Source organism: Carya illinoinensis, chromosome 6 (genome assembly GCF_018687715.1).
Source record: "Carya illinoinensis cultivar Pawnee chromosome 6, C.illinoinensisPawnee_v1, whole genome shotgun sequence".
In the NCBI taxonomy this organism is placed as follows: domain Eukaryota; kingdom Viridiplantae; phylum Streptophyta; class Magnoliopsida; order Fagales; family Juglandaceae; genus Carya; species Carya illinoinensis.
Window position 1 is genome coordinate 26,451,313 of NC_056757.1, and position 11,130 is coordinate 26,462,442.

At 31.8% G+C, this 11,130-nt stretch overlaps 1 protein-coding gene across 1 annotated transcript; it reads left to right on the forward strand.

The window, feature by feature from the left end:
* Positions 1 to 2,911: 2,911 nt before the first annotated feature.
* On the forward strand, positions 2,912 to 8,396 carry LOC122313567 (myosin-7). Its single transcript, XM_043128679.1, has 14 exons — positions 2,912 to 3,095; positions 3,179 to 3,223; positions 3,328 to 3,426; positions 3,523 to 3,633; positions 4,346 to 4,520; positions 4,647 to 4,703; positions 5,165 to 5,301; positions 5,409 to 5,468; positions 5,563 to 5,640; positions 6,130 to 6,203; positions 6,694 to 6,767; positions 7,533 to 7,800; positions 7,957 to 8,032; positions 8,123 to 8,396. The coding sequence occupies exons 1-12, from the start codon at positions 3,024 to 3,026 to the stop codon at positions 7,676 to 7,678; spliced, it is 1,128 nt and encodes a 375-aa protein (XP_042984613.1). The 5' UTR covers positions 2,912 to 3,023; the 3' UTR covers positions 7,679 to 7,800; positions 7,957 to 8,032; positions 8,123 to 8,396.
* The last annotated feature ends 2,734 nt before the right edge of the window (positions 8,397 to 11,130 follow it).

The following is an 11,130-nucleotide window of genomic DNA, read 5'->3' on the forward strand; positions in this document are numbered from 1 at the left end:
TGTATAATCACATTCCAATCAAATGTGGTAATACAAGTGATATGAATCTTTCAAAGAACCCAATACAACATTTTAGAACTACGCACATTGAAATAAGATATCATTTTCTTCGAGATCATGAATGTGCAGAAAGACGATATAGTACTAGAGTTCACAAACACACATGATCAGTTAGCAGATATTTTCACAAAACCTTTACCAGATGATAGATTATGTATGATTAGAAGAGAAATAGGTATGATGCATGCTATGAATATCTCTTAAAAGATAAACCAGAATCAATACAAATAGAGAGAGATTTTTTAAATACTTTTACATAAACTTGAGATTCTTAGTCTCATATTTGAGACACTCATTCTCTTCATACAATATCATGTTATCCATATCCATAGGAACTAGCAAGCAGAATGAAGAATCTAATAGAGATTTTAACTGTTTATTCTTCTACCAAATGATTCATTCTCTTGTGTGAGACTCTTGAACAATTCGTTGAAGTACAACAATTTGTTCTTTAAACTTTTCAATCTCATGGTTTCTGACTTGTAGCTGCTAGGAAAAAGTAACAATAAAGGAGGAGTAGCGAGTCCCAAAACTCACCAAGTTGTAGATAGCATCGGAATCTGACTTATTAGTTAAATTATTATTTTTTTGCTGTAACATAGCACCAATGGCAGCTGCAAAAAGGACAGGAGGTTGAGGTATAGAATACCGTATATATGGATCTAGAGAAATGTTAGAAAAATAAGCCATTGAGAAAAGAATTGAAGGCTTAAAACTAGAACGTTAAAATAATGCAGATGAGTAATAGAGATGAGAAGAAAATCTGATTCGGATTGGATGAACTTTAAGATTGATTTTATAAAGATAGCATAAAGAACAAGACGTGCTATAGATTGATTTTATAAAGATAGCATAAAGAACAAGACGTGCTATCATCTAAGTCAAAGAGCAATGTGATTTTTTTTCCGATCAGTGAAAATGACATTTTTTTAGAAACTCGGAGCCCTCAATCTCGTTTGTCAACAACATCAGGCGATTTTTTTTCAAATCTCCAACCACACTTGTCGGGTCACAGACAAATCTATTTTTTCAACTATCTACAGTTTCTACTAACGCGCTATTTTCTTCAGTCTATTTACTTGTTGCGGATCTTTTTTAATGATGCTAAAAGGGAAAAAAATGTTAAACTAGAACATTAACATTGTTTGAATTGCTAAACTTGTTATATATGCTTGGAATTATATTTATAATTTTGCTTAAAAAACTAACGCACATTCTCAGGGGGAGCTTAAGTATCAATACAGGTTTTAGGTTCTATCAAGTATTTGTCATCATTAAAAATGAGGAGATTGTTGAACCCAAAGTTTCAAAATTTGTATAATTATATATCTACATATAGATTTTGACGATAACAAATGAATTCAAAGAATAAATGAGTCTCAAGTTCAAGTTGTCTATACAATTAAGTCAAGCACATCAAGGAAATAAGTATGGGTAAGAAGGGAACAAATTCACATTAAATTTATAGAGTAATGCTGTAAATCTCTTAAAAATTCAAAATTATGATTAAGGCTTAAAATTAATATTTTATCATAAAGCATTAAAATACATTTTTCACATGTGCATGAATATTTTGAAAATTAAATTTAAAAATTTTGAAAAATGATTGATCGTCATCTTTCACATGTACATTACATGATTAAAGGTTTGAATTTTGAAAATATTAAAGATGATTTATTGTCATCTTTCATATGTGCATATTTTATTTGAATATTTTCAAAAGTGATTGATACTTTTTTTGACTTATGCAAAAAGTAGATGATTTTGTTTGAAAATTTTGAAAAGTAAAGTGTGCCCATTTTTTATATACAAAAAGTAAAAAGATTAAGTTTAAATTTTTTGAAAAGTAAAGTATGCTCTTTTTGTCATATGCCAAAAGTAAAAGATTATATTTGAAATTTTTGAAAAATAAATGATGTTGTCTTTGACAATTGAAAAAGAAGAACCTTTTATTTGAATTTTTTGAAAAAGTGAATGATGTTGTCTTTGATATGTGAATCTTTTTAAATTTGAATATGAAGTCTCATATGTCTATAAATAGATCATTTGAGAGCTTCACATTCACAACACCAAGAGCATACAACATTCGTTCAAAACTTTTATTCTCTCTTATCTAAGCATTGAGCTTTAATTCTTATTCATTTTGAGAAAAATATAGTTTGCGCTGTATTATTCTTATTTCACTTATTGAAGAATGTTCTTTGATAACCTATCCACTATCAGCTCTTGTATCAGTAAAATAGTGTGTATAACCATTATGCATGTAGAAAATATTCTACACAGGAAATAGTTGAATCACTATGTGTAAGGTGATTGCAAGTGTAGAGGGTGTTTTACAAGGATCCTTTGTAGCGGTATTGTTCAAAGGTGTAATAGATTTCTATCTCCATCTGAATGAGGTTGAATAGTGAATTTGAGAATCCTCAAGGAGCAGATTGAGGCGAGGACGTAGGCAGTGGGGCCGAACCTCGTTAACATACTGAATTTATTTCTTTCTTATCCTTACTCTTTATATTTATTGCTTTTTCGTATTTTGTTTATATTTTATATTTGATTTATAATTGTTATTTTTTTTTAAATATAACTCAATTCTCCCCCCTCTTGTATGAGTCATCTGGGCAACATCTACCATGTAACATTAATGTCTAATAACAACTAATGTATAATAACATGTAATACTAATTAAAAAATAATTAATGTATAATTAATATTTAATACTAATTATATAATAACTAATGTATAATAATATTTACTATATTTTGCCATTTGTTTCCAAGATGGCGGGAAAATCGGTTTTTGCTCCTTATATATAATATATTTTTTCAATGGCAGCCATGGGAACTGTCTTTACAATCCATTCCTTGGATGCGAATTGAATTTAAAATCTTAACCATAGAAACGGAAGCAAATTTCAAGAAGAGAAGGAGGAGAAGGAGTATCTGAAACTTTTCAAAAGGAAAAGGATGGGGTTGCTCGAATTGTCTAAATTCAAGCTCCAGCTCCGATACCTAATCACCGAAGTTCGAGACCTCAGAGTACGATTTCCATTAACAAATCCACTAAATATCTATGTGTGCGTGTGCGTGTATCCTATAGATTTTTTTCTTTAAATTTCCAGGAAAGGGAACGCTCAGCAACCGAACAGCTCCATCATCAAATTCAGGTTTTTTCTTCCATTCGATTCCATTCCAATCCAAAAACTTTGATGTTTTCTTTTTGTTTTATTTTCTATGATCATGTTCTATGCTTTTTGGCGCTTGAATACAGAAGCAAAAGCAAACTGAGGAGGAACAGGGCAGAAAGTTACAGGAACTACAAACAGAGTTTGCTCTGTCCAATGAACAGCGGCAAAAACTTGAAAGGCAGGTTCGTTAAGTTTCTGGATAAAACTTGCTGTCTATGTGCCTGTAGAAATTCTCCTAAGAGATAAAAGTCATCGTGATTTACTATATGCCGGTACAGGTAAGTTACCTTCAAAATGACAATACTTTACTCGAGAACAAGCAGAAAGAATTGAACGGAACCATACAGAGCTTGCTTCAATCGAGGGAAGTTTTCATCAATGCTTATGAGGTCTGTGTTTTCTTAATCCTTTCTATCACGTGTATTGAATACACTTTTATTGATTATCATCTTGTGGAGGAGAAGATGAAGATGGGCCGGCTAGTAAAAGAATGGCATGGAACAAACTTCCGAGCAAAGATAGTTGGTTATACCGATTGAAAACATACTTGATGATGTTAATGACTAATCTGTCGGGTGGCCTTGTTGGCTCAGTAATGCATAATAACTGACTATATTAAGATTTTGGTGTACTGCTTCTTGTGGTTTAAAACAGGTCAAATGTGTGAATCTATGAATGGTACAGCTGAATGTATTAAGTGCACTTGGATTTGGGCAGTAAAAGTATTGGGCGGATGTCCTTTCATGAGACGATTTACTTTGTTTACCTGGTGCTTCTCTACAACGCATCATTACCGTCACACTCTTTGTTCTATGCGGGTCATCCTTTGCATAAATGACCTTTACAATTATGAACTTAATGTTATTTCTAATTTGACTAGTAATTTATTAACCTTCTGCTCTTATTTACATCAATTCAGAATCCTGTGAAGCTTGTTACCTATGTATTAATATGGAATGAAGGTCCTTTTCTGCAAAATCTGAGAAATAGAATGTGCTGTAAATACTACTGAAAAGACTAATACATTATGTTGAACAAATATCTTGCAACGCTAATCTGAGGCTTATATGAGAGGCATCTCATGTCATAATCTATGTGCAGGAATCTACTTATGAACTGAAACGCTCAGTTGAATGCAGGGATAGAAGGCTCACTGTCCTATCTGAGAAGATAAAGTCTCATTTATTATTATTTGATTCAATAGAAAAGGAGGCATTTTCTATCAAGCAAGTCATCAATGATGTGCAATGCCTAGTGAATGAAAAAGAGGAAGTAGGTAAGTAGCTTTCCAAACCATAAATTATTGCAGGTGTACACTCATTTTTACATTTTCAACCGAGGCCATTCATATAATGAAAGCTGCAGTATTGTATTCCTTTCTAACCTTGTCTTCTACATTCAGTTGCTGCCTTAAAGAGCAAAATGGATAAGCTGCTTGCATTTGAAAAAGTTTTTGTTGGTAATGCCAAAGTCTCATTCACCTGCCTTGATTAATCTTCACTCTGTAGTATAAAACATATTTATACGTGTGCATGTCTGGGTGCATAGCCTTAACTATGTTATGTGCATATGTAACTATCAGTCTGTTATATTCAAAAGGACTTACTATTCCAGACCAGCTTTTCTATATCGGTAACCCTCTTTCTCAAAAGATGGGTCCCACTAAGTGAGAGTATGGTCTTAAAATAGCAAATATTGGTGTGGAAATAGCACTGTCCCTTATTGAAATTTTCTGTTATAATAAACAATCTGCAATATCAGTATCATGCCAGTCTGGACCATATATCATCATTAATAATTTTGATGCTGCCAAAGTGCTCATGAATTTATCATATAGTTTTGCCTTACACAAAATTGAACAAAATGACTGTGTGATACATTTATGATTTATTAGCACTAGAATTTACTCTATTCATGCAGAAAAGATCTCTGACCTTCAAAATAAACGTAAGAATGACAAGGACGAGTTACGAAGAAAGGATAGAATCATTTCAGAGCTAGATGCACATCTTGAGGCAGCAAGAACTAGCAACAACCATCAAAATCAAATACAAGAGATATCCATATAACTTTTGTTGATTATGTGTTTGATTGATTCCAAGGAATAACTTGCACTGTCAGCTGAAGGTATACTTTTATGGGTGTTTATCTTAACTGGCCAAACCTTCAGAAAACCCTATCAGCAAAGGATGTTGTCATACAGAATTTAATTTCGGAAAAAGAGGTTCTTGAATTGTAGATTTCCTTTTTTGATTATTTGATTTATGCACATTGTGCTTCCTGGCTTTCTAAACTTCTTTGAAATGATCCATAATCAGGCACTGCACATTGAACTGGGGACTGTAAGCATTATCTTACAAAAGATTCAGGATGTTGTTACAAATATCCATGAAGAGGTTAGAAAAGGATCTGATTTTTGGAATATACCATGATTTCGATTTGTAGATGTTATTTTTTTGTTTTTATTTTTCTCCTAAGAACTTCCAGTTCCATGATGATTCTGATTTGAAGTTACGGAGAACATATTGGAGGTGATTATTAATTTGAAGGAATCTACCTTTGTCCTATAAATTTATGGCATGCAAATTGCAATGTGAGTAGCAATTGAACCATATTGGTTTCACATAGTACGTAGAATGCAATTCTGCCTAAGACTTTGTCCATTCTATATATTCAAATTTTTTCCTATGCTTAAGTTTTAGTACTGTGCCTTGCAATGCCTGTAGCAACCCCTGGTCATTATCTTCCTTGTGGTTCCCTTATAAGTAACTCATAATTTTTCCATTTTCAAACTCTCTTCTTACTTCAGTGAATTGTTTTTACAGTATGTTATTTTTTTCACAATCATTTGCTTCTTTTTGAAATACCATTGACTCTCATGCTAGGATAAAAGGGAATTTTCATTGATACTCAAATGCCAAGAAGGACGTGACACTGTTATAAAGAAGGAAAATAATGGGTATGATACAAACACTTTGTTCTTATCTAGGACAACTTCAACCTCCTAGCATGCTTTTTTTCAACCTATTAGCATGTGACTACGGGAGAGATCATTTTGCTTCCTTTTAGGTATCTAGACATCTAAGTGTATATGTCAGGTTGTTTGGATCAGGTAACTCTGCTCTAATTGTTCGATGAAATCACAATCTTGGGCAGTGGTTCGATGAATTCATAATCTTGGGTGTCGCATATAAATGGCACACGATACCCTGCCAAGATAATGTTTTTAAAATCAAGTGTATGATTCTCTCATGAGTATAGGTGTATTTGGAATCTTTTTCCAAAGATACTGACTATAATGGACGGGAGTAAAATAGAAGGATCCCACTAGGACTTCCCAATGGATGGTCATGCATCCCTGATCCAGGCAATTGAAAGAAGGCCCTTTTTTCCTCCCTTGCTAGGCATTACATATTTGTAATGTCACTCATGTTTTCTTTGCTCATCAGGACTGAAGATTTGCCTCAAAGTAAGATAGAAAAATTTCCAGATAAGGTCTCTGATACCGGCAAGGAAAATACAGGTTTATTGAGCCTTCTCCATATTGTTTTTACTTCTGTAAGGCTTAGTCATAGAGAATTAGTACATAAAAAATAAAATATTCATGTCAGTTATTTGATCATAGATTTTGAAACATATGGCACATGTGCGTCTTAAAGAGAATCATCATGTGAGGAGATAACCTAAGCTTGTGATACTCCAGTAGGAAATGATATGCGGCTAACATGTGGTGATCTTCGAGCATGGGGTTCTAGTCATTGTGATTTGCGATACTCCGTTTCACATGTTTTCCATTCTCCATTCTGCTGGTGCAAGTTGGTTGATAATGTTTCTGAAGACAAACCTGAATTCCCTGCTTATTTGAGTTTTTTTAAAAAAGAAAAAAGAAAATCCTTTTAATGATTAGGTCCTAGAAACTGCCATGAGTAGTTGTATTGGGAATAGAATTTGTTCCTACAACAGCGTGCAAAAGATTGGTCTACAATGGAACTGCACCCTATGCAACAGTATCAGCATCGAAAGCCACATCGAGAATCATAGAAAACTGGTCCTATAAGTGTGAGGAGTAGTAATTTCAAATGATGAACTTGTCTTATTTGAATTTCAACGCAATGTCAAGAAAAATTAAAAAGAAAAATTCCCTTTCATGGAATAGAACATATACACACATCAGAGTCATTTATTTTACTACAAGAAGTGCAAATTGAAAATTCACGCACACATGCATTACCTCTCTCTCTTTCATGTCTCGGTATGGAATACAGTATTTCCAAATGTTTTGATGCAGCTTCACTTCTATCTGAGGAGTACAAAAAAGTTGGCGGTCCCTTACAGGATCAAAATACCAATGGCTCCTGTATGTCAGAGCCAAGTGGTCTTTTTCTTAACCATGCTGTTTTTGGTTGTGTTGAAAGACAAATTTGGCTTTTTTAAAAAAGAAAAAACAAATATTAACGATTCATTTGCTCTTTGCGTGTTCTCATCCACAGTCAACTTGTTCAGAGCTTCTTCAATTAGCAGCCAGCATTCGGAGTGTCTCTTTTGATGATGGCAAGGTATGGAGATGACTGAACCCATAGTCAAGATGCACAGCTATTTTCATTGCATTAACATGTTTTTTAAAAAGAACTCGACTTGATGAAATACTTGGTATTTCAAAAACTTTTCTACCCCACCATAATAACTAATTATGCATTTTTTTTTATACATAGGATAAATGCACAAGTTCAGTACACCACTCAGATTCGGAGTCCTCGACAACCCAATCAAAAACCTCAGGAGATCCGGGTTAGGTTTCTATATTGTAAAGTAACATTATTTTTAAAGTTATGTCTACAACATTCTGTAAATTAACAAGAAGATACGATGAAAATTCAGGAGCTCAAGTATGATCATGTACGAAGGCAGATGGCCTTTAAGGTACGATATCGTATGATACTTCCACAGTGATCTCTGAAGTTATGCGCGCTTTTCTATTTTGTCAAATCATTGGGATTCAGAAGTTCATGAAGAATGGAAAATTTATGAGTTTGCTAGAGTTGCATATCTTCTACTCTTGGAATGGAAACCAATAATTTTATCGTAGTGTCTCATACTAAACATAACATGTATCTTGAGCAATAGTTTTATCCCATTCTAGTTCTTAATGTCCCTTTATTCTTTTAGGGAAAAAAAGTTTCATTGCAAGTGCTCTTTTCTTTTGTCTTACTATATATTTCAACAATTTTGTTTTATGACACCCAGGCTTTCTAGAGTTATAATCGTAAATTAATGAATGTTTGGTCAGAATGGATCAAGTAGTTGGGGGGTAATGTTGAATTGAGCCCATTTTACTTATCTTTGGGCTGTCCAAAACCACATGCAGTTCATAATTTAAGCAGCCGTTAATTGCTGAAAAAGCTTCAATGAGTTGTCCCACTTGTCTTGAGATCAGGCTGACTGAACTCAGGTGGACTGAACTAAACTTCAAACTTTCTAATTTCGTCTCTTACACATGAAAAATACACTTCAGTTATGTTATAGACAATATGTATATATATATAAAATGAAAGGTGTTTATTTAGTATTTGAAATTCAAATAGGTTAAAAATTCAAATTTTTAATAAAAAAAAAAAATCTGTTTTTTACAAGGAAAATGATTTGTACATCTTAGCGTGTGCAAATTTTAAGTACTCTTTTTATAAAAAATAAATAAATTTGAAATATATATGAAAAAAATCTATTTTTTAACAATAAGTCTTACTTTTTTCCGTGAGTGCGAGGATTTATATATCTTAGTATTATTATTATTATTTTGACACTGATAAATTATAAAATAAGTTTCAAAATAATAATATCTATATCATTGTTATATGTTTGTGCATTACAATGATGTATATTGTAAATGCTCAGAAAAGTCATCTAGATGATTGCAAAGGGCCTGCCTTGACATTATATGCTTAAAGATGGAGGAGGGACAGTAGTGTCGGCTGCATAAGAGCGGAAAGCTAGCTGAGAAGTTGGGTTTGGACTTTGGATTATCAGATGATTCAGATCTCCGAGATGCAAGCACTCGGCTGGCTTTAATAAACAAACAGTATGTTGGGTTCTCTTGGGCCCGCACCTGCTCAAATGTAAACCAAAAATTCAAAAAAAAAAAATAATAATAATCTAAGTTTTAGCAGCTTGGGTAGGTGTGCCGCTTTACCTGGACGGCACGCCAGGGGACAACTTCTTAACGCACAATTTAATGACCATGATGGCCAGCTTTCCTGCCCAGAAATTTACCCATTTCAATCTCTTTCTCTTGTATTCATCTTTGAATTTCTTTCTCTTATTATTTTTGTCTCCATATTTAAAATTTATATTAATATTATTTTTAATAAAATTTATTTTTTAACTAATATGATATATATATTAATATATAGTCATGTTTATAACTTATAAAACAAAAATTTTATGTGCAGTCATTTTTACGCATTCTTTTATACACTCCAATGATATGATTGGTTGGATATTAAAAAAAAATTAATCCAGTCAATCATATCAATAGAGTGCATAAAAAATACACAAAAATAACTATATGTAATATTGCTCTAACTAAAATTATCCTATAACAAATGGTACGAATACGTCAAACACCGCAAAAGGCGTATAGAATCTGGAAACTAATCTCATAGCTCTCGATTCGATATACAGGCGTTATGAGATGAAGAAAAAAAAATTATAAATAATAATTAAATAATTTTAATTAAAATTTTTATAAAATTTTAAAAAATAAGAGAGAAAAAATTAAATAAAAAATTATAAAATTAAAATAAGATTAAAATCTAATTTTAAATATTATATTATAATTTAAAAAAATTGAATTATTTTTTATGTTTTATTTAAAAGTTTAAAAAAATTATAATAATCATTTAATGATTAGATGAAAAAATTAAAAAATTTAAAATTAAATAATATTTATATTTAAATAATATTTAAATATTAAAATGAAATAAGATAGTTAGTTGTACAATTTTCAAAGAAATTTTATCACGTGAAGTCCATGAAATCCGGAGAATCGGTTGTAAGAAATTTTAGAACCATTCTAAAGTCTTTGGTAGGAATGGTAGGCATTTAAGGCCGGATACCTACACAAACTATTTCAATTCACCGTAATTTACTCGTCTAGTTATTATAATTTTTTAAATTTTTATATAAAATATAATAAATAATTTAATTTTTATAAAATTTAAAATAAAAATTATATTTTAATAATATTTATTTAATTTTTAATTTTTATTTAATCCCATCTCATTTTATACGTGTAATCAAACAATATTTAAGACTTAAGTTTAGGGTATAAGGTTGCAACTTGATAAAAGAAAATGAAAGAAAAGAATAGAAGAAAAAAACATAAAAAAAAAAACATTAGCTACGAGTCACGAGACATTCTCCTATACCATCTCGATTATGTTGCAGGCACAAGAAGATTGAATGCAAAGAACTTTCCTGATTTATTTTCAAATAAAAGAAAATATCAGAAAAATGGAAGTTGAAATGCGCAAGAAATACAAAGCTGGACGAAGAAGTTAGACCCACCTAATGATTTTGACTTGTGGGGAGTAGTCACATTCCCATAATTTTGTTGGTGACAGACTTTGGAAGGTGCGGCGTTTAATACACTGAAGAAGAAGAAGAAGAAGAAGAAGATAGTAATGATTATAAGTTTGTTTAAGGCACTGCAGCATTGAACAAAGCAATTTGGATTCCTGAAGTTAAGTGCCATATTATAGCATTCATGAATGCATTTATAGCAAATTAATTAAATAAAGCCAATCAAATGGAAGGAGAGATGTCATTATTTTAGGCTGTTTTGAAATAAGAGTAATGATATGAGACCCCTTTTTTCATTCCATTTAATT

Coding starts and splice junctions, on each gene's coding strand:
- LOC122313567 (XM_043128679.1), top strand. CDS start 3,024: ATGGGGTTGCTCGAATTGTCTAAATTCAAGCTCCAGCTCCGATACCTA. Junction 3,427..3,522: donor GGCAAAAACTTGAAAGGCAG/GTTCGTTAAGTT, acceptor ATGCCGGTACAG/GTAAGTTACCTTCAAAATGA. Junction 4,521..4,646: donor GAATGAAAAAGAGGAAGTAG/GTAAGTAGCTTT, acceptor TTCTACATTCAG/TTGCTGCCTTAAAGAGCAAA.